The following is a 27,035-nucleotide window of genomic DNA, read 5'->3' on the forward strand; positions in this document are numbered from 1 at the left end:
AAAAGGAAAAAGAATAATAGAAATGAGGATAGTTTGAGCGGCCTCTGAGACAACATCAACCATGCTAACATTCACATTATAGGGGTCCCAGAAGGGGAAAAAAGGGAAAGGGACATTAAACATATTTGAAAAAAATAATGGCTGAAAAGTTCCCTATCCTGGGGAAGAAAACAGACATTCAGGTCTGGGAAGCACAGAAAGCACTAAACAAGATGAACCCAATGAAATCCACACAAAGACACACAATAATATGTCAAAAATTAAAGAGGGGCGCCTGGGTGGCACAGCGGTTAAGCGTCTGCCTTCGGCTCAGGGCGTGATCCCGGCGTTATGGGATCAAGCCCTACGTCAGGCTCCTCCAGTATAAGCCTGCTTCTTCCTCTCCCACTCCCACTGCTTGTGTTCCCTCTCTCTCTGGCTGTCTCTATCTCTGTCAAATAAATAAATAAAAAAAATCTTTAAAAAAAATTAAAGAGAAAGAAAATCTTAAAGGCAGCAAGAGAAAAGCAACTTGTTACATATAAGGGAACACCCATAAGGCCACAAGCTGATTTTTCAGCAGAAACTTAGCAGGCCAGAAGAGAGATCAAGCTTCACATTGGGCTCCATGCTGGACATGGAGCATGCTTAAGCTTCTTTCTCTCCCTCTCCTTCGGCCCCTCCCCCATCTCTAAAAATAAATAAATAAATAGGAAAAAGATAGATAATAAACAAATTAAAAATGACATCCAAATTGGTAAGGAAGAAGTAAATCTATCACTATTTGCTGATGACATGATACGATATATAGAAAATCCTAAAGATTCCACCAAGAAACTATTGAGCTAATAAATGAATTCAGTGAAGTTGCAGGATATAAAATTAATATACAATCTGTTGCATTTCTATACAATAACTATCAAAAAAGAAATTAACAATTCCATTTGCTATTGTATCTAAAAGAATAAAAAGACCTAAGAATAATTTTAACCAAGAAGGTGAAAGACCTGTACTCTAAAAACTATAAGAAACTGATGAAAGAAGCATAAGCTGACACAAATAAATGGAATGCTATACATGCTCATGAACTGGAAGAATTAATATTATTAAAATGTCCATACTACCCAACGCAATCTACAGAATAAGTGCAATTTCTATCAAAATACCAATAGCATTTTTGGCATTTTTCACAGAACTAGAACAAATAATCCTAAAATTTTATGGAACCACAAAAGACTCTGAATAGCCAAGGAAATCTTGAGAATTAACAAAGCTGGAGGTATCATGCTCCCAGATCTCAAATTATACCATGGAGCTAGAGTAATCAAAACAGTATAGCACTAGCATGAAGACAGAAACAGAGATCAATGGAACAGAATACAGTCCAGAAATAAACCCACACTTACAGTCAATTAATCTACGACAAAGGAGGCAAGAATATATAATGAGGAAAAGACAATAAATGGTGGTGGGAAAACTGGACAGCAACATGCAAAAGAATGAAACCAGACCACTTTCTTACACCACATACAAAAATAAACCCAAAATAGATTAAAGACCTAAATGGTAAGACCTGAAACTAAAACTCCTAAAAAAAACATGAGCTGTAAATCTTGGACATTGGGCTCAGCAGTATCTTTCTGGATGTCTCCTCAGGCAAGGGCACCAAAAGCAAAAGTCAACAAGTAGGACTACATGAAAGTAAAAAGATTTTTACAACAAAGGGAACCATCAAAGGCATGAAAAGGCAAACTACTGAATGAGAGAAAATATTTGCAAATGATATATCAAAGAAGTAGTTAATATCTAAAATATATAAAGAACTTTTACAACTTGGGGTTCCTGGGTGGCTTGGTCAGTTAAGCATCTGCCTTCAGCTCAGGTCATGATCCCAGGGTCCTGGGATTGAACCTTGCGTTGAGCTCTCTGCTCAGGAGAGCCTGCTTCTCCCTCTCCCTCTGCTCATGTGCTGTCTCTCGTGCTCCCTCCGTCACTCAAATAAATAATAAAATTTAAACAAAACAAAACAAAAAACTCATGCAGCTCAACATCAAAAAAGTTGATTTAAAAATGGGCAAAGGGGGACGCCTGGGTGGCTCAGTCAGTAAAGTATCTGCCTTCGGCTCAGGTCATGGTCCCAGGTCCTGGGATCCAGTCCCGCACTGGGCTCCTTGCTCCGCAGGGAGCCTGCTTCTCCCTCTGGCTGCTGCTCCCCCTGCTTGTGCTGTATCTCTCACAAATAAATATTTTAAAAAATAAAAATTATAAAAATGGGCAAAGAATCTGAAGAGACATTTGTCCAAAGACGACACTCGTATGGCCAACAGACACCCAAACAGATACTTAGCATCACTCGTCATCAGGGAAACACAAATCAAAACCACAATGAGATATCACCTCACATATCTCAGAATGGCTAGGGTCAAAAAGACAAAAAGGAATATTACTTACCCAGAAAAAAGAATAAAACTTGCCACGTGTGACAACATGGGTAAACCTAAAAGGTATTATACTAAGTGAAATAAGTCAGACAGAGAAAGACAAATACCACATGATTTCATGTGTATGTGGAACCTAAAAAACAAAACAAAGAAAACAAAACAGAAATATATATACAGAGGACAAACTGGTGGTTGCCACAAGGGAAGAGGGTAGGATGACTGATGAAATCAGTAAAGGGGATTAAGAGGTTTATAAAATTCCAGTTATAAAATACATTAAGTCACAGGGATGTAAAGCAAAGCATTGGGAATATAGTCAATGATATTGTAATAATTTTGTACGATGACCGATGGTAACGAGACTTCCATTTTTTATCTGTCACATCTCCTTTATTCATCTATCAGTGGATACTTAGTTTACTTCCATATCTTCACTACTGCCAAATAATGCAATGAACGTAGGGTGCATATACCTTTCCAAATTAGCGTTTTCACTTTCTTTGGGTAAATACCCAGAAATGAAATTCCTGGATTGCATGGTAGTTCTATTTGTAATTTTTTGAGAAACCTCCGATTTTCGACATGGCTGCACCAATTTACATTCCTACCACCAGTGCACGAGGGTTCCCTCTTCTCCACATCTCACCAACACTTGTTATTTTTGAAAAGATGCCGTATGCCCATGTTCACTGCAGTATTGTACATAATAGTGAGGCTATGGAGACAACCTAAGTGTTGACAGAGGACTGGTTAAAGAAAATGGGGTGCGTACATATACAAAGGAACAGCCTTACAGAACAAGGAGATCCTGACATCTCCTTGTTGAATCTGGAGGATGGTATGCTGAGTGAAATAAGTCAGACACAGAAAGAATAGTGCATGAATTCACTTAAAGCAGAATCTATGGAAGTTTCTTCAATAATAAATTTGTGGGGAAATTTTAACATGAAAGGGTGTTGAGTTTTGTCAAAGGTTTCTTCTGCTCTATTAAGAGGATCGTGTGGATCATTGTCTTCCTTCATTCAGTTAATGTGATGTATCTCATGGATTTGTCCAGCTTTGGTATCAGGGTAGTGCTGGCCTGGTAAAATGAATTTAGAAGTGTTGTTCCTGGGGTGCCTGGGTGGCACAGCAGTTAAGCGTGTGCCTTCGGCTCAGGGCGTGATCCCGGCATTCTGGGATCGAGCCCCGCGTCAGGCTCCTCCTCCATGAGCCTGCTTCTTCCTCTCCCACTCCCCCTGCTTGTGTTCCCTCTCTCGCTGGCTGTCTCTATCTCTGTCAAATAAATAAATAAAATCTTTAAAAAAAAAAAAAGCATTAAAAAAAAAAAGAAGTGTTGTTCCTGGGGTGCCTGGGTGGCTCAGTGGTTAAGTGTCTGTCTTTGGCCCAGGTCAGGATCCCAGAGTCCTGGGATTGAGCCCCACGTCAGGCTCCCCGCTCAGTGGGGAATCTACTTCTCCCTCTGCCCCTGCTTGTGCTCTCTCACTCTCGCTCTGCTCTCTCTCTCTCAAATAAAATCTTAAAAAAAAAAAGTGTTGCTCCTTCCACTTCAGTTTTTGCAAGAGTTTAGGAAGGATTGGTATTAATTCCTCTTTAAATGTTTGGTAGGATTCACCAATGAAGCCATTTAGTCCTGAGCTTTTCTCTGTTGGGACTTTATTGTGATTCAATCTCCTTACTCATTATTGGTCTGCTAAGATTTTCTGCTTCTTCATGATTCAGTCTTGATAGGTTGTATGTTTTGAGGAATTTAGCCAATTATTTTAGATTACCCAATTTGTTTGCATGTATAGTTTCTGACCATCCTTTGTATTTCTGTGATGTCCGTTAGTTTCTCCTCTTGCATTTCTGATTTCAGTCATCTGAATCTTCAATATTTTTTTCTTAGTCTAGCCAAAGTTTGTCAATTTATTTTATCTTAGAAGCAAAAATAGGGGGGTGCCTGGGTGGCTCAGTCAGTTAAGTGTCCAACTCCTGACCTCGGCTCAGATCTTGATCTCAGGGTTGTGAGTTCAGGCCTCGCATGGGGCTCCACCCTGGTCATGGGGCCTACTTAAAAAACAAACAAACAAAAATGGGGGTGCCTGGCTGGCTCAGTCAGTGGAGCATGCAACTTTTGATCTCAGGGCTGTAAGTTCTTGCCCCACGCTAGGGGTAGAGATTACTTAAAAATCAAATCTTTTAGGGGCACCTGGGTGACTCAGTCAGTTGAGCATCTGACTCGATTTCGGCTCAGGTCATGATCTCGGGGTCGTGAGATGGAGCCCCACTTCAGGCTCTGTGCTCAGCAGGGAGTCTGTTTGTGAGTCTTGCTCTCCCCTTCTCCCTCTGCCCCTCCCCTGGACTTTCTCTCTCTCCCCCACCCCTACATAAATCTTTTTAAAAATCAAATCCTTAAACAAAACAAAAAGTTAGTTTGACCAGTTAGTTTCATTCTTCCACATTTTTTTTCATGTTGCTAATTAGCATCCATTCATTTAAACTTGAAGAATTCCCTATATCATTTCTCCTAAGGCAGGTCTACTGGTGATAAAACTCCCTCAACGATTGTTTGTCTGGGAAAGTCTATATCTTTCCTTCATTTCTGAAGGACAGCTTTACTAGGAAAAGCATTCTTGGTTGTTTCTTTCTTTCAGCACTTTGAATATAGCACCCAATTCTGTTCTGGCTTGTAAGGAGGGTTTCTACTGAGTAATACACTGAGAGTCTAACTGGGATTCCTTTGTATGTGATGAGTCACTTTCCTCTTGCTACTCTCAAAATTCTGTCTTGATTTTTGATGATTTGATTATAATGTGTCCATGGAGTCTTCCTTGGGTTGAACCTGTTTGGCGACATCTGACTTCATTTACCACGGTGGCCATATCTCTCCCAAGATTTGGGACATCTTCAGCCATTATTTCTTTTGTCTTTTTTTTTTTAACGGAAGCATAGATATGTTAATTAGCTTGACTGTGGTAATCATTTCACAGTGCATGTGTATATCATCACATTGTACACCTTAAATCTATGCAAATTTTATTTATTACTTATGTCATAATAAAGTTAGGGAAAAAAGGGGAAGCTGTCACAAGAATAGAAGTATAGTATTTTACTATTTGTAAGGCAATTGAAGAACTGGAAGCAATTTTTGTAATGCAATATTGTTTCCACGACAATTATCATTAAGAAAATAGAAACTCAGAAGGGAACTTCGAAAAATTTTGTAAGTCATAGTTTAGTTAACTGATCATTTTTCTTACCATTTTTCTAATTTATCAAAGAAGTTTTAAAACAATATCACTGACTGATTTTTGTTACTTTGGGACGTTTGGGTTATGTCTGGATCCCATTCTTTATCAAGGATGTCCCAATTAAGTGATAAAAAGCAGCAAATCTCACTGAGCTCCATCCTGTACGAATGTGGTGATGTCATCCAAAAAGATAAACTCCCCACTGCAGTTCATTCAGTTAAACACAAGGAGCTCCCCCAAGGAGCCAACGGGTCTGGAACAGGGGTGACCCTGTTCTTTATCAAGGATGTCCCAATTAAGTGATAAAAAGCAGCAAATCTCACTGAGCTCCATCCTGTACGAATGTGGTGGTCATCCAAAAAGATAAACTCCCCACTGCAGTTCATTCAGTTAAACACAAGGAGCTCCCCCAAGGAGCCAACGGGTCTGGAACAGGGGTGACCTCTTCCAAAACAACGGCACCTATCAGGGCATCGAGGAGAGGGGAGGCCATCCCCTCCCGTGGCGGGGTATGCCAGAAGGCTCAGGTTTGGTTCCACTGTGTCTCAAGGAGGTCTCAGTAGCTGTGCTGAGCTCATGGGTTGCTGTTTCCAGGACCCAACGTATAATGGACAACTGGATGGAGGGTCACATGCTCAGGGCCTGGGAGAACCTCTCTCGTCAGGAAAGCCCAGTACCCGGTGGAAACTGCAGTGCTAATGGCATGTAGTGTGGGCCGAAAATGGCAGGTTCTTGCATCAGAAGCCTATAGACAACTTAAAGCCACATGCGTAACTCCAGAGCCGTGGGAGGTCACTGGAGCCTCTATGGTGAAGGAGAACCTGAGGGCACTAACAGGAGTATGGCAATTTAAGCAGTCTAGAGCCTTGGGGAGGGGGGGCGGCGGAGGGCTCATTCAAAGTGGGCTAATTTGCATATAACAGCATAAAGGGGCTCAAGTAAAATTTATTTAAGATTTTATTAATTTATTTGACAGAGAGAGAGAAAGAGAGCACAAGCAGGGGTGCGGCAGGTAGAGGGAGAGAGAGAAGCAGGCCCCCGCTGGGCAACGAGCCCATGTCCCCTCGAGGTGAAGGCAACCGCACTGCGAGGCTGTCGAGACAGGCACGGAACACACCAGACCCCGCCGATTCCGTGAGGGCAGTCTATGGGGTGCGGTCATTTCAGCAATCCCGGGGCCTGGGAACAGGGGCTCGTTTGTGCGACCACAACCTCACAATTGCGACAATCCCCTCTGAGGTGTCACCCATTTTTCCTGAGTTTAAGAACATGACGACTTCGGCTCAGGCACCAACCACTTCTTTACAGGCACGATAAAATAGTTTTCAATCTTGGACAGAGTGTCTCATTTACACTGGGTCCAATTAAGTAATTTCGCTGGGCAGTGGGGGTAGGGGCGCGATAAAGTCCAGGGAGTCCCATTATTTTCAAGAAAATCGGGAAGTGCCAAAGACTTCATTTATATTTAATTCACGACTCCTTGGTTCAGACCTTCTTTGCTTGGTGTAGGGTATTTCCGGACACGGGTTACGACCATGGGCAACAGAGACAATCGTTTTCTGATGATTAAGGCACGGCATACCCTTTTGTCTCCTGTTTTACATTCAGGAACTCCTCAGAGATATATCGGGGTATCTTGCTAAAACTTAGTAGCGTCCCCAGGTATGACTGCAAGTTGAACGTTAGTGTTGATTATTTGCATTAACATATGACAGCTGATGGCAAGATTAATCCAGAGCCCGTGCTGTAGAGGCCCAAAGGCCAAGCAGTGCACTTTTATCCTTTTCATTGTGTACATTCTTCCAGTGCAGGCTGGATTTCCAATTGGCCAGATTTTGGACTTTGGTTTCAACACTTTTTTCTTTTGCTTCCTCTCCAGTTTGGTTTTTTCGCCATCCCTGGACATACTCTCCACTCTGGGATTTACACGTTTGCTCCTCCAGAGGCCTCAAAGCAGCGCCGGCAGGGTTAGGAGCCTCCTGCGTGACAACTGGTGGCTTTATAGGGTTTGCTGAGCCACAGGGGGACCATGAGTGTCGTCCCCTAAACTCGAGGCTCCGGATCTTTGCTGCAGTAGAGGCAGGGGTGGCAGCAGAGGGACCGAAGGGTCCCTGGGGTTAGGGGTGTGGACTCAGCCCACCAGCTACTGGCTGCCGTTTGCCCTCTCTTCTCTTTCTCTAATTCAATGATGGGTATTTCAGGAGTGACCACCCAGGACCCACCCCCCTTGCACAGGATAGAGTCCCCTCTGCCACCCCACCCTCAGGTGTGTGGGGCCAACGAGCAAAGACATCGACCCAGGAACACTCTGAGGAGAGCCCCAGTCCTACTCCCAGTCACACTTCTGCTCCCACAGGCCTAGGGATTCTCCTAACGGCCGACTCTGGTAGGCTGAACTCAGAACTGAGGCTTGGGTCGGTCACCTATGTGACACAAGGCAGCACAGGTCACAGCACCAAACTCCACCAGCAAACGGCAGTGCAGGCCGCCTTAGGCCACAGAGCAGGTGAGCAAGTGAGAGCAAGAGAAGCAGACCCGCGGTGGCGGTCCTGTCAGGACCTACTGCTCTGGGAGCCAGTTATTGTGGTCACCTGTAGACGTGTGGTTCCCACATGAAGAACGCACCCATGTGGCACACGCACACACACCCTGAGAGGGTGGGGGAAGCTTGGGACTTACATAATACAGAGCTCTGGGGAGGGGAGGGTGGGCCTCTCAACCAGCTCTGAAATGGCTGGAACACACAAGCAAAGGTACCCACCTGCTCTGGGTTTTGCTGTGGCTGGGGGTGGGGCAGAGCAAAAGTTCGGCACCCGGGCAGGGGTTTGTGTGATTCGAATCTGAAGTCAGCGCCAGAGTGGGGAGCTTCCAGGTTGGGGGCACAGTTCAGAGATGGGGGCAGGCTTAAGCTGTCAGCAAACAACAAGAAATGTGAGTCCAACAGTTCATTACAAGGACAAACACAGGTAAGAAAAATGTGCATTTGCAATGGCTTTTTTTTTAATATAAGGAGACCACTAACAAAGTTCAACAAATGATCAACACTGTGTATCTGAAGGGGCCTGGAGTAACCGTGCAGGAGGGGACCAGGATGTACGGGCAGCAAGTTTTCTTAGCTAACAGATTTATTTAAAATAAACAGAGAAACTTATATATACCATGATATACTATTTAGTAGTTTTTCTTTACCCAGAACATTTGTACATTGGAAACTATTCTAAGATTGAATTTATTTTTTCTTAAATTTTATGTGTCAGAGAAAGAGAGAGAGAAGGCACAAGCAGGGGGAGCGACAGGCAGGGGGAGAAGCAGGCTTCCCGTCAAGCAAGGAGCACCGAGGGGCTGGATCCCAGGACCCTGGGATCATGACCTGAGCTGAAGGCAGACGCTTAAACAACTGAGCCACCCAGACGTCCTAGAATTTCTTTAAACACTAGCAATTACAAAAGTATAAACCATACAAAGAACATTTTCAAATCTCTAAGTAAAAGAACACACGGCATCATGAGCAGACGGTTACGGGTCCCCCGCAAAAGACAAGAACACAGCTTCCAGGTGAAGAGAAGTTACTTTAGGCCCGTAGCTATTTTCTGTGATCTGTGCCTTACCAGCTCTACTTGCCCTAGCACACCTCTGGCCTTACTTCCTAGGAGGTGTTAACAATACAAAGAAATGCAAAAGCTTCAGTAGTTAAGGGTTTTACGGGAACAGAAGGAACGCAAAAGTGGATGGTCTCTACCTGCCAGGAAATGGCCTAACCGCGACAGGGACAAGAAGTCAATGGTACAACTCCCAGCGCTGTTTCAAATGGAAAGACTGACCTAACGCACACCCTTGAGTTGTTTTTGCAGGATTGAAACCGTGCCCCATAGCGTCAACGAGGTTTGTAAAAGTGTCACCAGCAAGATGCCCTCTGAACCCCACCCTTTTTTTTTAAATGATTTTTTATTATATTATGTTAGTCACCATACAGTACATCCCCGGATTCCGATGTAAAGTTCGATGCTCCATTAGCTGCGTATAACACCCAGTGCACCATGCAATACGTGCCCTCCTTACCACCCATCACCAGTCTATCCCATTCCCCCACCCCCCTCCCCTCTGAAGCCCTGTTTCTCATAGTCCATAGTCTCTCATGTTTCATTCCCCCTTCTGATTACCCCCCCTTTCTTTATCCCTTTCTTCCCCTACCGATCATCCTAGTTCTTATGTTCCATAGATGAGAGAAATCATATGATAATTGTCTTTCTCTGCTTGACTTATTTCACTTAGCATTATCTCCTCCAGTGCCGTCCATGTTGCAGCAAATGTTGAGAATTCGTTCTTTCTGATAGCTGAGTAATATTCCATTGTATATATGGACCACAGCTTCTTAATCCAGTCATCTGTTGAAGGGCATCTCGGCTCCTTCCATGATTTGGCTATTGTGGACAATGCAGCTATGAACATTGGGGTGCATATGGCCCTTCTCTTTACTACGTCTGTATCTTTGGGGTAAACACCCAGTAGTGCAATGGCTGGGTCATAGGGTAGTTCAATTTTTAACTTTTTAAGGGACCTCCACACTGTTTTCCAGAGTGGCTGTACCAACTTGCATTCCCACCAACAATGTAGGAGGGATCCCCTTTCTCCACATCCTCTCCAACAATTGTTGTTTCTTGCCTTGTCTATCTTTGCCATTCTAACTGGCGTAAGGTGGTATCTCAGTGTGGTTTTGATTTGAATTTCCCTGATGGCTAATGATTTTGAACATTTTTTCATATGTGTCTGTTAGCTATTTGTATGTCTTCATTGGAAAAGTGTCTGTTCATATCTTCTGCCCATTTTTTGCTTTATTTTTTTCTCGTGTATTGAGTTTGAGAAGTTCTTTGTAGATCTTGGATACCAGTCCCTTATCTGTAGTGTCCTTTGCAAATATATTCTCCCATTCCGTGGGCTGCCTCTTAGTTTTTTTGACTGTTTACTTGGCTGAGCAGAAGCTTTTTATCTTGATGAAGTCCCATAAGTTCATTTTATCTTTTGTTTCTCTTGCCTTTGGAGATGTGTCATGAAAAAGGTTGCTCTGGCCGATGTCGTAGAGGTTGTTGCNTCGTAGGTTGTTGCCTATTGAACCCCACCCTTTCGTCACAGGAATGTGAACTTTATCTTTTAAGGCAAACAAGAACAAGAGCTCCAGGGGCCTAGACAATCTGATTGACACCTGAGCAGCCGACCACGAGTGGCCAACAGTGACCTCTACTTCATTATAATGTTGAAATCTCTGCCCCGGGGCGCCTGGGTGGCTCAGGGTGTTGGGCGTCTGCCTTCTGCCCGGGTCATGATCTCAGGGTCCTGGGATGAGTCCCGAATCGGGCTCCCTGCTCAGTGGGGAGTCTGTTTCTCCCTCGGCCCCTCCCCCCATAAAATCTTTTAAAAAATTAAAAATAATAAATAGGGCACCTGGGTGGCTCAGTCCCTTAAGCTACCAATTTTTGATTTCAGCTCAGGCCTTGATCTCATGGTCCTGAGTTCAAGGAGCACAAGCCTCATTACCACACACTGTATGTACAGTCATGTTTCCTTAGGACGTAGGGGCAACCTTGGGGTGCCTGGGTGGCTCAGTCGGTTAAGCAGAGGACTCTTCATTTAAGCTTGGGTGATGATCTCAGGGTCCTGGGATGGAGCCCTGCATTGGGCTCAGAGGGCAGTCTACCTGAGGATTCTCTCTGTCCCTCTCCCTCTGCCGCCCCCCCCCACTCATGCCCTCTCTAAAATAAATAAATCTTAAAAAAAAAAAAAAGATGCATGTGACACCTTATGCTCACCTCTACATATGAGGAAAAAAATTCTCCTTTCTGGATATTCATCCGAACCCTAAAGAAAAGGAACCCACTCACTCCTGCAGAGAGTCGGGGCTTTGGAAATTATTCCCTGGGATCTCGTTTGTTCCAAATAGTTTCCTCTGTGTGAGGACTCCCCCTGGTGTAGTCTCTACTGTAACTCACCAAGGAGCAAACTCACATTAGTTCGGTTACAGCATCACTGATGAGAGAGCCTTTAGGCAAGCTGAGGGCAAAACACTGAGCGGACACCCCGAAACCACCCCCCATAAGGTGGGATATACATATAACATTCCTCGGGCACTAGTCACTGCCTAAGAACAAAGTTAGGGGAAAAACAAATGGTCAGCTGATAAAGATCACAGTCATTTAGGACCTGAAACTACACTCTACTTGGTTAAGTGTCTTAATGATTTACAAGAAAAAACACCATCTGAATGATAGGCCTCCAGGAACCTATAGACTCAATTTCCTGGAGCCCTAACGTCACCTTCACCTCCACAGGACAGAAAACCCTACATAATCGGTCACTCCTCACAATCACAATGCAGCTCCCTGCCCACGGCCCGTCCTGTGCTACAGCAAAAACTCCTTTTTTGCACCATAAAACATCTCAAGGATTCTTTCTTGATCATTGTGCTCCACAATCTTCCATCAACAGTGTGTCCTTCCCCTAATCCACACTCAGGATGTTTTCAGGGATAAGCAGCATATTCTAATGCTTGAGGGATTTGAGTTTAGCTCCTTAATTAAGCACTGGATTTTCAAAGATTTACATAAACTTTGGGCAGTTTTCCTCACATCAGTTAAAATAGGAATTCAATTGCTTTAGCCTGTTGAATGTCGGTGTTCTCTAGGGACACATACAAACAAAAACTGATCCCAAAATTCAATATGTACCTGAGAACTTAAATACATTCATCTCCCATCTTGAAGTTCTCTTGCCTAAATGGAACACAAATTCTACTTGGTTTCCCTAATTTTCTAGCTCTCCCCACACTCTCTCTCTCAATCAACTGACAGTTGAGGAGCCCAAGTGCTGAGGGAAACCAGAGCCCTCTGCTGCACGATTTGATCAGGAAAGGAATCCAGGAAACAAACACCGGACTCAGCACAGAGGAGCAGCCCGCTTCCCCCAGGACGGAAGGAAAGCCACATTCAGAAGGTTCCACATTCTAGACTCTCCCAGTGGGGACAGAAGCCCTGGAGTGGGTCAGTCCCTGGGGAGGGAGGGCAGGGACACCTGAGCAGCCACAGGCCTAAATGGAACACAAATTCTACTTGGTTTCCCTAATTTTCTAGCTCTCCCCACACTCCCTCCCTCAGGCTTCCATTCCATTCTCCCAGGTGAGGAAACTCTCAGCAGGATTCAGTTCAAGCTTCTGACCCAAGCAACCTCCCCATTCACTGACCCTAATTCAAAACACAGAACTGACCTTCACAGACTTTCTCAACGTAAACACTTTACACTCTGAGGTGCACTTGCACTGTGGATGCAAAACTCCAATTTATGTCTAGAAAAGGCCCAAGGGAACAACAGTTACAACCTCAGAAAGTGTCATGTCCCCACCCCCAACCCCACCCTGTACACTTCCATCCCCAGCTTTCCAGGGCGCTGTACTTTAAGTATAAAGGGCTCCTTCTCGGGTGTGTGTGAGGTAGGACACCTGCAGGGAAGCCCCACAGAAAAACAAATGGGCCTTGAAGTACTTTACAGGATCCAGGCAGGAGGAGGGAGGGGGCGAAGGCCACGGTGGCACCTTATTTTAGAGACACTGACTACATGCCTCTGATCCCACTAGAGTTCCTCTAGACCACCACTGATAATTTAAGTAACACAAACTCAGTTGTCTGAACAATCCAGCAAAATCCCTCAAACCTGGGACACCTAGGTGGCTCATGGTTGAGAGTCTGACTCTTGATTTCAGCTGGGGTCATGACATCAGGTGGTGAGCTTGGGCCCCGAGGCTGGCTCTGAGCCAGGCTCTGCTTGTCCCTCTCCCTCTGCTCCTCCCCCTGCTTGCTCTCTTATGATTTCTCTCTCTCTCTCAAATAATAAATGTTTTTTAAAAAATCCCTCAGTGCGCCTGGGTGGCTCAGTTGGTTAAGAGACGGCCTTCAGCTCACGTCATGACCCTGGAGTCCCAGAATTAAGTCCAGAATCTGGCTTCCTGCTCATTAGGGAGTCGGCTTCTCCCTCTCAGCCGCCCCCCTCTCATGTTCTCTCTCTCCCTCATGCTCTCTCTCAATCTCGCTCTCAAATAAATAAAATCTTAAAAAAAAAATCCCTCAAATCCAGCGAGTATGTAAAAGGCGGGGAGAAACCTGTAAGGTATTTTTCTAACAAGAAAACCCACAAGTATATCCTGCTTTCAGAAAATAATGATGTTATTTCATTATTTGCATGACAGGAAATTGTTTTATAAACAAACACACTTGAACACTCTGGTTTTGCAAGTCAAGCCCTGGAATTTCATTTGAAATCACCCAAAAATAAGGAACAGACCTCAGAAAATTCCACCGCGTAGGGGAAGAAAAAGAGAAGAAACTTTAACACATGCAATATAATACTATTTTTTCCTGAATATCTCCTTTTTCTTGCCTCTTTGGAAATACACTGTTTTTAAGACCTATTGATTAGATACGTTACATTTATTGTAAAACAAAGACTTTAAAACAGAGTGAATAAATGTTTTCAACGAACCCAGGAAGAGGCAGTGCTGTCAGGACAAATCCCCCGGGGGGAGGGACACAAGGATTTCCCACAGCGTTGTTCCGGGGGATTATTCTCTGCTTCCTCTCATGTAAAATATCCATAAACAAAAAATAAACCTTTTAAAATGAGCCATCCATAGACTGTGTGAAAACGATAAACAAAATACCGTGTCGGTTTGAATTGCACCACGGAGGACAAATAGTTGATACTAATGCTGTGAACTGAAGAAGGGAAGCTGGCGTCTGGGGAGGCGGGGCGGGATCTGGAAACAAGCATTTCCAGTCCTAGGAAAGGAAAGGCTGAGGGACAGGGTCGTGGATTTGACCCTCTGCCTTACAAATATCGGGAACACTCAGAAGAAAACGGGTGCCCCTCGCGAGAAAGGAGAGACTGAGGACCCCACACTCCCGCGCACGAGCCCCAGAGACCGAGTCACCACTGTCCCCTGACGACCCTTCCCGTGGTCACCGCACAATCGGGGGAGACAAGGACGCGCGCAGGGTCGGGACAGGACGCCCGGGTCCCGGCTGCCCATCCAGCCTGCATGCCGCGCGCCGGAGGGGAGTGAGGTCCGAGCGGCGCCACCGGGGACTCGGCTCCGCAGACTCGGGGGCTCCCGCGGGAGGTCGGGTCTCGCCGCGGCCAGTTGCCAACCCCTCCGCCCCGTCCTGGCACACCCGGCCCGGCACACTCACCATGTCCCGTGCTTCTCGGTCCGCCGGCCATGTCCCGTGCTTCTCGGTCCGCCGGCGTTGTCCCTACAGCTCCCGCAGCCCGTGCAGGTTACCGCGCGATTGACGCAGCAGCAGAGCCACCTGTGACCGTTAAGCGCAGGTGAGGCTTGACCGCGAGGAAGACCATCAGCGTCCACGCGTCTGCGGAGCGTCGCCACACCCACCTGCCCCGCTGCGCCCCTGATTGGACAGCTCGCAAGGACCCGCCCCTCCGCTCCTGAGCGGCAGCAGGGCAGGAGGTCCGATGGCTTAGGCAAAACTTGGTCCCGGCCCTGGAGGGACAGTGGAGTCTTCCTGTAGGTCCCTCTAAACGTGGGGACACAGGTGTGCGCAGGGAGTTCCAGAGTCGGTTCCAGTGGAGCGACACCCTTGTTCAGAGCAAGAGGGGCGCCTGATCAAGCCCGCAGGGACCAGGGGGTGTTCTGGGGTTGGCGTGAGGCTGTGAAGCCACTCATGGAGCTATGACCCTTGTTTACAAACACAGCTGGTTAAGCATCTTCCCCGGCTCAGGCAACGAGCCCAGGGTCCTGGAATGGAGCTCCCCCCCCCACCTTGGGCTCCCTGCTCAGCGGGGAGTCTGCTTCTTCCTCTCCCCCCCACCGCTGGTGCTCTCTCTCAAATAAATAAATAAAATCTTTTTAAAAAATTACCTCACCGCATGCAATAAAGACTGGCTCCATACTGATACTTGAACTGTCAACAGCGCTGGGGCTCCACCCATACCTTCTCCACCCGCACACACCTGGTACCTCAGCTGAAGGATTCCATGATCTCCCGCGCACTTGATTCTATTAGGGGTACTTAATTTCCTTAATCACTGAGGTCACTACCCTCCGTGGAGGAGACAGACAACACACCCCTGGGTCCTGTTACCTCACATTCCATTGTGAACTTACCTTCAAACCTCTTATTAATAAGCCAAGCCTTATCATTTGTTTAAAAATGTCTCTTTCCCCAATTATAAGTACCAGGACTGTAGGAACTTTTTTTTTTTTTAAGATTTATTTATTTGACACAGAGAGAGAGAGAGAGACCACAGCAGGGAGAGCGGCAGGCAGAGGGCGAGGGAGAAGCTGGCTTTCCATTGAGCAGGGAAACGGATGCGGGTTCAATCCCAGGACCCTGGGATCATGACCTGAGCTAAGGCAGAGGCTTCACGGACTGAGCCACCCGGGCACCCCTGTAAAAACTTTTTTTATCTCTCTATATCCAGAACCTAGCGTGCCTTGACTAATTTTGTGCTTATTACATGTTTTGAGTCTAGAGTGCCTGGTAGAAGAGGGACAATCAAAAAGTTAACATCAAGACACAGTCCCTCAGCAAGAAAGGCCTACTTTGAATCGTGGTCCTGTCTTTGTCCTTTTGTATCAAAAGATGCAGGCCTCTGTTGACTCATTAAATAAGTTAAAATAACGAACAAGAATAATCTAGTTGCTCTAAGCTAATTTTATTTCGCGCTTCATTAAGTGGGCAGGCTCCACTGTAAAGAGCCCAGAGAACGGGACACCTGGGTGGCTCAGTCAGTTAAGCGTCTGCCTTCCGCTCAGGGCATGATCCCAGGGTCCTGGGATAGAGCCCCGCATTGGGCTCCCTGCTCAGAGGGAAGCCTGCTTCTCCCTCTCACACTCCCCTTGCTTGTGTTCCCTCTCGCTGTCTCTGTCAAATAAATAAATTAAATCTTAAAAAAAAAAAAAGAAGTGAAAAGTAAAGACAGTAACATTTGTTAGTAAACAAGTCATTTGAAAACACAGCTAATAAGGTATTGCTGAGAAACATCCACAGGTGTTTTTTGACAAAAATACCCTGCACGTTGCTGTCATTTTTACAGCAATATGAGAGCTTAATTATTCTCATGATTTGGAAGTTTGCTCCAGGGTTTTATTTTTGTAGTTTATCTGTTTACAGTGTTCAAAGCATAAAGAAATGCATTTTCTCTTCAAATGTGGACATGGAGAGGTTTGTCCTTAATGCTCTCAAATCTGATTTACCTGTTTTCTACATGAAATTCTCAAAGTTTGACTAATAACCAGGGACCTTGGGACTACAGAAAATACCCAAATGTTTATGGTTTAGAGAAATACAAAACCAAAACAGCACTTTCAACTAAGAATGGAAACCAGGGAATACGGATGCAGCATTACTCTGAAGGTGTCTGCGTCTGGGGTCCTACCGGAGCCAGGAAAGGGATGAGAGTGGACACCTGATTATCCCAGGAGGGTGGAGCCTGCCCCCTCCTACGGAGGTTGTACAAATCAGTGCCCCATTTTACAATGGAAGATACCCAGCCTTAAAGGCTAAATGAATCGCCCAAGATTGTATTAATAGTAAGCAGTAGAGCAAGACCTCAGCTCTGACTCTCCATAATCTTTCTGCTCTATCAAGATGGGTCAAAGTTCCTAGATTTGTTTCCATTCACTCATTAATTTTTTTTAATTTACATTTTTAACAAAGTAATATATAGCTCTAGAATCAAGTAATTCCATAAAACTTCTAACAATAAAAAGTAGTCTCAGGGGCGCCCTGGAGGGGGGGCTCGGTCAGTTGGGCGTCTGACTCTTGCTCAGGTCATGATCTCGGGGTCCTGAGATTGAGCCCCATGTCAGGCTCCTTGGGGAGTCTGCTTGGGATTCTCTCTCCCCCTCTGCCCCTCCCCACCCCCTCCCCACTCTTTCTCTAACAAATTTTAAAAATTGAGAAAAAAATTTAAAAAGTGGTTGCCAAAAAATACGTTTTTAAAAAGAGTGGTCTCCCACAATGCCTCCCTAACTCATCCCCCCCAAAAGCAACTGATTTCAATTTTTCTCATCATTGTTTAGAACTTCTGTTCATATGCTTTAATAGCATAATAAGGTTTGTAAGTTTATTATCCTCTTTCTTGCATTTGTGGGGTGGGGAATACACTTGGCCAACCTTTCTTCTAACTTCTTAAACTGAATGAAGTTATATTCGCTTTCATTAGTAGAGAATGATTTGAACCAACAGGTGCCTGTTTTTCTCACTTAACAAGAGGCCCAAAGGCAGGTAACGTTCTGGCTTAGATTCCGCTGTTCAATAAAAGGGTTTTGATTGGCAACTCTTTGATGCTCTTAGCCCTGCGGTCCCAGGACTGCTGCTTCAGCTCCAGGAATCCTGTCTGTAGTCAAACGTGGGAAGAAAGGAGAAAAAAAGTGTTGCACCAATTGCATATGCATTTTAGATCAGAAAAAAACAAAAATCTTTCTGGGGACTAATGGCTCATTGGCCAAACCATGTTATACTGCGAAGGAAGTGATAATGAGTGTATTTCCCATTTCTAGCCTCCAGAGTGGAGTCAAAGAAAGGAGCACCAGCTGGGGGGGCACCTGGGTGGCTCAGTTGGTTAAGTGTCTGACTTCGGCTCTCACGATCTCAGGATTTTGGGTTCCAGCCTCATGTTGGGCTCCACGCTCATTGGGGAGTGTTTGTTTCTCGGTCCCTCCCCCCACCCATACTCTCTCTCAAGTAAGAAAAAAAAGGAGGCGTTTGGGGATAGGGTTGTGGCAGCCAGCCAGTGGGATCCGGCCACATTTCCTCATGGTGGATCTGGCCTCCACATACATCTCTCTCTTTTTTTTAAAAAAGATTTTATTTATTTTAGAGAGAGAGGTGGGGGAGGAGCAGAGAGGGAGGGAGAGAATCTTAAGCAGGCTGCATGGCCAGTGTGGAGCCCGATGTGGGGCTCAATCTCAGGACCCTGGGATCACGACCTGATCCAAAATCGAGAGTTGGTCGCTTAACTGACTGAGCCACCCAGGTGCCCCTCCACGTACATCTCTTATCTTTCTCTTACAATTTCTACCTCATTTTTGCACCATACTGTGTTATTTCTCTCCTGTTATCTCACAGGCCACTGGTTCAGTTCTCAGGCTTGACCATCCTTTACTGAATTGTTATATTTCAAAGTTATTCTTTTTCATTTGCAAGAATCTTTTGGGGTGTGCTCTGATTACATCTTCTTGAGAGTTCCCATAACCTTTTACTTCTTTGCACTCCTCTTCTGTCCATCCTTAGTTCTACCTCGTGTGTTCACCTAGGGCTTCATTGTTCATTAGTCCTTTTATTTTTTTTAAGTTTTTATTTATTTACATATTTTTAGTAATCTCTACTAGAGATGTAGATTTTTTTTAATCTCTACTAAAGCTCCAACTAACGACCCTGAGATCAAAAGTTGCCTGCTCTTCTGCGGCCCCCAGGCACCTCTGTCCTTTTATTTTTAATTTTCAAAAAATGTTTATTGTAGTAAAACATACATAAAATTTACCATCCTGGGGTGCCTGGGTGGCTCAGATGGTTAAGCGTCTGCCTTCGGCTCAGGTCATGATCTCAGGGTCCTGGGATCGAGTCCCACATTGGGCTCCCTGCTCAGAGGGGAGCCTGCTTCTCCCTCTCCCTCTACTGTTTCCTCTGTTCCCCCTGCTTGTGCTCTCTCGCTCTGTCAGATACATAAATAAAATCTTTAAAAAAAATTTACCATCCTAACCACCTTTCTTTTTAAAGATTTATTTTAGAGAGAGCTCAAGGGTGGGGGGAGGAGCAAGGAAAGAGAGAGAGAAGCGGAGAGCAGCAGACGCTCTGCTGTGCGCAGAGCCCGACCCAAAGCTTGATCTCAGGACCCTGAGATCACTGACCTGAGCTGAAACCAACAGTCCGATGTTTAACTGCACCACCCAGGTGCCCCCCGTCTGGACCACCTCTAAGCACAGAGTGCGCTGGTATTAAATACATTCATAATGTTGTACAACCATCACCATCGTCCATCTCCACAGCTCTTTTCATCTTGTAAAACAGAAACTCTACACCCATTAAATAAAAGCTATCCATTCCCTGTGCCTACAGCCCCGCAAGCACCCTTCTACATTCTGTCTTTAGGAACTGGATTACTCTACGTACCTTATATACTTGGAAGGATGCAGTATTTGTCCTTTTGTGTCCGACTTCTTTCACTCAGCGTAATGTCCTCAAGGTCCACATGAAGCCTGTGTCAGAATTTCCTTCCTTTTTAAGGCTCAATAATACTTCATTATATGTGTCTATCACTTTTTATCATCAATTAATAGACAACCTTCCACTTTTTGACTGCTGCGAACACGGATATGCAAATATCTCTTTGACAACCTGCTTTCAGTTCTTTCTAGCATACCCAGAAGTGAACCTGCTGGATCATATGGTCATTGTATTAGAAAGTGATAGATGGTTCCCCGTGGCAGATGCACCGATATTCCCACCAGTGTCCAAGGATTCCAACTTGTCTACATTCTCACCAACTTACTTTGCTGTTTTTGACAGAATTCCGTGGGTGGTGCAGTCATTTCCTTTACTCCTTTAATCACGCTTTCCTTTAGTTGTGAAAGTACTTGTAATGTCTACTCTGAAATATTTTTTCTGCTAACTCTGATATCTGTTAAACTCTCCTATGCATTTTCTGTTGCCTTTTTCACCCAGGGTACGAATCATACCGTCCTGTTTCTCTGCATTCCTCATGATTTGCTTGCAACGACACTTTAGAGAATATACCGCACCTTCTGTGCGCCCCGCTCTTCCAGGCCTTGTTAGGGTTGTCCTTTGTTAATGACTTCCTGGATGATCTTGGCGAAGTCTATCCCTGACAGTGTTAGGCCTCTGACGTTGCCCTTTGGAAGAGAAGGGGGTATACAGCTGATTATGGCCGTCAGCCGGGACACTGGTACTGGCAAGGGCATCTTCTATTCTTTCTTGGACCACACTGACTTGATAAAACGGACTCGTTGCTGACTGATGGCTTTACTCTTCTCAACAAAGTCCTGGGACAAATTTGCGCCACAAACTAATGCAAACGTACCGTGGATCCTTTACAGTAATACTATGTGAGGGTGGCATTTGATCCTCGCTCTGAGCATTAGCCGACTCCTCTTAGCAGCCGTATTCCCCGGTTCCCTCCCGTGAATGAGCTGCCTATAGACCCGGCTGCATTTTCATTCAATCCACCGATCTCTTGCCAATTGTCTTTTGTGTCTATTCCCCATCTTTCGCTGGTACTCTCGTCATCTCTGGTACCAGAAGTTACAACTTTGCCAAGAGATTTGAGCTGCTTTACAGCTTGCTTTCCCCTCACCTTCGGGCATCATTTCTCTGCTTAGGGCTCTGGAGCATGGGGAGGGACAACGGCAAGCTTCTGTCAGAATTCCATTCTCTTTCTAGGAATGGACGGCTCGGTGAAGGAGGGACAGCAGCTTGTTCCGCTTATCTCTTGCTGACAGGGAACCACCAACTTAGGAGCTGAGGCAAGGGTGACCAGGGTTCCAGTATTAGCATACCACGCCCACTGCTACAGCCCATCTAACAGGAGCAGGGGCGAAGCGCAAGACAAGCTCCCACTTCTCCAGCACGCTCGTGTGCAACGCAACCTCACAGAATCGGTAACTCGAGATAGAATGAGACACGGTGAAGACCTGTTGCTCCTAGGAAAAAAAGAAAAAAGGCCCCCGAAAGTAAGCTGGAACAGAAAACATTGTATTTGGGGATGCGCTACTCTGGAGTGGAGTGTGAGCTGAGACGGTGGGAGGGAGGGAGCAGTCACGGCTGAAAAACCACAGATTCACACCTTTTTTGTAGAATTTTCAGAGAATCCCTTCAATTGATGTTCATTTCCTACTTACCTTTACATTCAATTCCAAAGACTTTAAATGATCATTTTTAACATAATTTTTAAGATGTTCACCGTGCAGTATGTCAGCAGAGCTCCTCATGTTAATACTGCAACCTGATGCGTTTAAAATGCTGCACATAGGGGCACCTGGTTGGCTCAGTCGGTGAAGCGTCTGCCTTTGGCTCAGGTCATGATCCCAGGGTCTTGGGATCGAGCCCCACATCAGGCTGCCCGGAGCAGGGAGCCTGCTTCTCCCTCTGCCTACCTCCTACCCCCCCCTCCGCCCACGCACACACACACAGTTTGTACTCTCTGTCACTCACTCTCAAGTAAAATCTTTTATTTTATTTTTTAAAGATTTATTTATTTATTTGACACAGAGAGAGAGAGAGGAGAGAGACAGCCAGCGAGAGAGGGAACGCAAGCAGGGGGAGTGGGAGAGGAAGAAGCAGGCTCATAGCGGAGGAGCCTGATGTGGGGCTCGCCCATAACGCCGGGATCACGCCCTGAGCCGAAGGCAGATGCTTAACGACTGCACCACCCAGGAGCCCCTCAAATAAAATCTTTTTAAAAGAGGCTCAGTAAACGTAATATATATGCAACTTTATTTTTAAATTTGACAGAGCGAGAACAAACAGGGGGAGGGGGAGAGGAAATCTTGAAGCCTCTGTACTGAAGGAGACCCGGAGGCAGTAACACCAGTGCCTGTTATGTGGCAAGGCAAACACATTCTAGAGACTTCTGTGGTAGGAGTGACCTCAAGAAGAGCCAATCTGCAATTAACAGTATAAATGGGCCTAAGCAAAATTTGTTAACACGGACTATGTTGCCTCCCAAACACCAAAGAACCTAGTAGATGTTGCGGTTGCTGGAAGGGATTACACCCCCCTCTTCACAGGGTCAGGGGAGGAGCAGCTGTCTGATGTCAAAAAATTTAACCAAGGGATTAGGGCCTCACAGCAGGTGTGAGTCAATGCCCCGACCACATTATGAGAGGTCCCTTTTCACTACTTGTATGTTCTGAATGATTATGAAGCAAATGTCCTCAGAGAACGATGTGTCATTAGCACAAGGCCCTATCTGGGTTCCTTGGCGCAAGGTGGATGCAATTCAGACCTTGCCTGCAGAGACTGTAGGTGGCCAGGCTGCTGAGGCTCCCCCGAGGGCGACCATGTAAAGGTGTCTCATGTCACTTCAGAGATGAAGGTCAGATACATCCAAGAGTATGTGAAAATAAGCACTGAACAGAACACACGTGGCCAAATCTGAAAGCAGGATGTATACCAGTTGCTGATTGGATGGAGTCGGTAATGACATAATACCAGGAGCCGCAAGGTTGCCCGGGAGACTGGGGAGCCCTTGGTTAGGCCCTGAGCCTAGACCCAGCCCATCCAAACGATGTCGCCAGGGGCTCTTAGTCTCCTCATGAGAAAGAATTCCAGGACAGATACAACACCACTGAAGAGCACGACAAACAGGAAAGTTATTTAAAATAAAAGTACACTCTCAGCAGGAGAGCTGGGGAGAGCTCTGCCCACTGGGGTTTTGGTTTCTTTTATTGACAGTTGTTAACACTCTGGCGGGCATTTCTTGAAAGCTAGGTGCTCTCTTCCAGGAATGTGGGTTACACACCTTTTCTTCCTTAAAGTCAGAGGTTTCCTGCCATGGCATCCTTAGAGAAAAGATTTTAGCATGGTAATGGCGTACAATGAAGGAATAAAGTGATTCCCCGCCCACTCTGTCAGCCATCTTGGGCCTGTCTGCTTTGATCCCGTTTCTTGTGGTTCTGTTTTTTTAGGACAGACCTCGGACTTTCCATAGTGACGATCATTCATTCTTTCCAGGTTTAAGAACAGACCAAATAAGGCTATTTAAAGGAGAAGCCCGGGGCTAATCGCTTCATCCTAAATAGATTTTTCACAATGGTTTCAAAAACTTCAGTGCCTTTACCGTGGGCCATTATTAACTAATTGGGGGAAGGGGTAATTTCAGTGGGATACCATTTTGTCAAGCAATTTAAAAGTAGTGAAGACATTTTACTTGTAATTTAGGAATCATGGATTCAGAGCACCTCTGCTCACTACGGGACAGTCTAGGACAATGTGTGATAGGAATATGAGAAATTAGCCAAGGCAAATGTTCTGATGATTCAGACGAGCAATGCTTAATAACACTTATTTCTCCCCTGTATTTTACTCACCAATTCCTCTTCCATTGTGAGTTAAATTGCTTACATTTGGTGGGATTCCCAGGTTTACTGTAATCTGAAGCCTAGTTTATAAAGACTTGTGCATTAGTGCATTACAGATGTTAATATTCATTCATAACCCATGTTGAAGATGAAAGCCCAGCAGATCTGTCTTTTGTTATACAAATTCTTTTAGTCTCTTTGAGTTTCCAATTGGGTCACATTGCAGACCTCTGTTTTAGTACTACTTTTCTTGTGTTCCCTCCCTCTGTTCTTCGCCCATCTTTAAGTCATTGGATATACTTTTCGGGGTGGGAAGTTATCCCCTCTACCCCAGTATTCATGAATTCTTTCCTCCTGAGAGCCTCAAATCAGTGCCATTAGGATTAGTGGCCTCCCGCTGCCCCCCCAATGACAAGTGGTTGTTTTACAGAGTTCAAGCACTGCGGGCTTAAATCAGTTTGATCTACTCCCACTGCTGGACACTGTCCCCCAATAACCCGGAGGCTCAAGATCTGTGTGCAGTGGGGGCAGGACTGGCAGCAGTAGCAGAACGATTTACGGGTCCTGGTGAGCTCTCTGGTCGTAGGACTGTGGACTCAGCCCACCAGCCACTGGCTGCCTTTCCCTAGCTCCGCTCTTTTTCTTTAAAATACCTGCTCTTGGGGCGCCTGGGTGGCGCAGTTGTTAAGTGTCTGCCTTCAGCTCAGGGTGTGATCCCAGCATTATGGGATCGAGCCCCACATCAGGCTCCTCCGCTATGAGCCTGCTTCTTCCTCTCCCACTCCCCCTGCTTGTGTTCCCTCTCTCACTGGCTGTCTCTGTCAAATAAATAAATAAAATCTTTAAAAAAACAAAAACAAAAAACAAAAAAAACCCTGCTCTTTAGGGGCGCCTGGGTGGTTCAGTGGGTAGAGCATTCAGTTCTTGGTTTTGGCTCAGTTCATGATCTCGGGGTCCTGGGATCAAGCCCTGTGTCAGGCTCCGTGCTCAGTGCGGAGCCTGCTTGAGATTCTCTCTCCCTCTGCCCCTCCCAGCCTACGCTCTCACACGCACATTCTCCCGCTCTCGAATCAATCAATCAATGTTAAAAAGAAATCCGAAACCCTGCTCTTTAGGAAGTGACCATCTGATGGATCTACCTCATTCACAAAGTATCATCATCCTTGTGCACCCCAATACCCCACCTAATGCTGGGGCAAGCCCAGCCTCGTTCACAACTTCACTCTAAATACAGATAGGCTCCAGCCAAGACACGAACCCAGGACCAAATTAAGGAGGGCCCAATTCCCATACTCCTGTTCCAACAGGTCAAGGAATTACTGAAACTGCACACTTGCAGTCCTCTACACACAGAACCCAGCCGTGGTGGGGCCCACAGTGTGACACAGCAGCACAGCACACAGGGGCAGCCCCCCAGCAAGCAGAGGCTCCCAGGGCATGAGCCCCCAAGGCTTTCTTATCAGCCTGTCCAGGTAAGCAGCACTAGGGGAGGGATGTCTGCGTGGTTCAGTCGGTTAAGCGTCTGCCTTCAGCTCAGGCCATGATCCCAGAGTCCTGGGACTGAGCCCTGCATCGGGGTCCCTGCTCCATGGGTAGTCTGCGTCTCCCTCTGCTCCCCCCCAATTTGTGCTCTCTCTCAAATAAGGATATAAAATCTTAAAGAAAAAAAAAAAGCAGTAGCACTACAGGGAAAAGGGAGGAGTGACCCTCAAATTTTCAGTAGTCAATCATCAAACACGGACCCCTACCAATCATGACAAGAGCAAACACTAAGAAAAACAGACATTGAAACTGGCTTGGTTTTATATAAAGAAGCACTGGTCGGAGGATGACACAGTCATCACAACTGGTTATTTGAGGGTAGGGCTGGAGTAAGAGCAAAGAGCAGAGGGACAGAGCAGGAAATGTGGGCAGGGAGTCTTTTTTTTTTTAGATTTTTATCTATTTGTATAAGAGAGCGAGCAGAGAACATGAGCAGGGGGAAGGGCAGAGAGAAAGGGAGAGGGAGAAGCAGACTCCCCGCCAAGTGCAGGGTCCCCATGAGGTCTGCTCTCAGCAACTTAATACACACGCTCAAAGGAAGAAAGGATGATTCCAAAATTCTTAACAAATGGCACGTAGGGGAGCCTGGGTGGCTCAGCTGGTTAAGCCTCCCACTCATGGTTTCCACAAGCAGGTCATGATCTCAGGGTCCTGGGATGGAGCCCTGGGTTGGGTTCCCTGCTCAGTGGGGGATCTGCTTGAGATTCTCTCTGCCCTTCCCCCTGATCCCACTTTCTCTAAAATACATAAAATCTTTTTAAAAATGGAATGTAATACTGAAATATTTTATATTTATGAAATTCACCTCTTTTTTGCTGGTTTCGACGTATTTTTTACTGCCTTTCAAGTTCTATTAAGGAAATACATTTTATCCCTATTGACAAATGGAGTAAGTGAAAAAGTATTTTCCAGGTGATAGACCCAGGAAGTGCTGTGCTGACAGGAGAGATCAAAGTTTTCAAAGAGGAACAGCCATCCAAAGAACTTTCCATAGGATGTCTGCAGCCAGGAAAGATCTTGAGGGGAGAGGCACACTGTTTTTATACACTGTAGTTCCAGCTGGTTATCCTATGCTCTCCTCTCAAGTAAATATCCACAGACAGAATGCAAATCTTTAAGTAGCCATCCGTGGCTCTGTGGGAAAAGGGTAAACAATTAAAAGATTGGGAGTGGAGAGCCTGGGTGGCATAGCGGTTAAGCGTCTGCCTTCGGCTCAGGGCGTGATCCCGGCGTTATGGGATCGAGCCCCACATCAAGGCTCCTCCGCTATGAGCCTGCTTCTTCCTCTCCCACTCCCCCTGCTTGTGTTCCCTCTCTCGCTGGCTGTCTCTATCTCTGTCGAATAAATAAATAAAATCTTAAAAAAAAATAAAAGATTGGGAGTGTCTGGGGCGCCTGGGTGGCTCAGTCGGTTAAGCGTCTGCCTTCGGCTCAGGTCATGATCCTACAGTCCTGGGAAAGAGACCCAAGTCGGGTTCCCCGCTCCTTGGGGAGTCTGCTTCTCCCTCTCCCACACCCGCACCCCACTTCATGCTCCCTCTCTCAAATGAAGGGGACTGACAGGGGCACGGAGGGGAAGAAGAATTGGGACTGTTTGAAAAGTCCTGCGGCTGCCGCGGCCCCTCCAGCCAACCTAATAGTCTTCAATCTTTAGCAAATGCCCTTCGCCCGGGTGATTGACTGGCCCACCTGATCGATAATCCAGTATATCCATAAATCCCCCGTTCTTCCCTAGAA

At 45.8% G+C, this 27,035-nt stretch overlaps 1 protein-coding gene across 1 annotated transcript in view; it reads right to left on the minus strand.

The window, feature by feature from the left end:
- The window catches only part of LOC117801854, a 33,167-nt gene extending 24,490 nt beyond the window's left edge, over window positions 1–8,677 (minus strand). Inside the window, exon 1 of the mRNA XM_034657828.1 lies at window positions 8,415–8,677. Coding sequence (XP_034513719.1) covers window positions 8,415–8,636 — 222 coding nt within the window. The 5' untranslated portion in view covers window positions 8,637–8,677. The remainder of the gene's footprint in view (window positions 1–8,414) is intronic.
- Window positions 8,678–27,035: the final 18,358 nt, after the last annotated feature.

The sequence above is a fragment of the Ailuropoda melanoleuca genome, chromosome 4 (assembly GCF_002007445.2).
Source record: "Ailuropoda melanoleuca isolate Jingjing chromosome 4, ASM200744v2, whole genome shotgun sequence".
Taxonomy (NCBI): domain Eukaryota; kingdom Metazoa; phylum Chordata; class Mammalia; order Carnivora; family Ursidae; genus Ailuropoda; species Ailuropoda melanoleuca.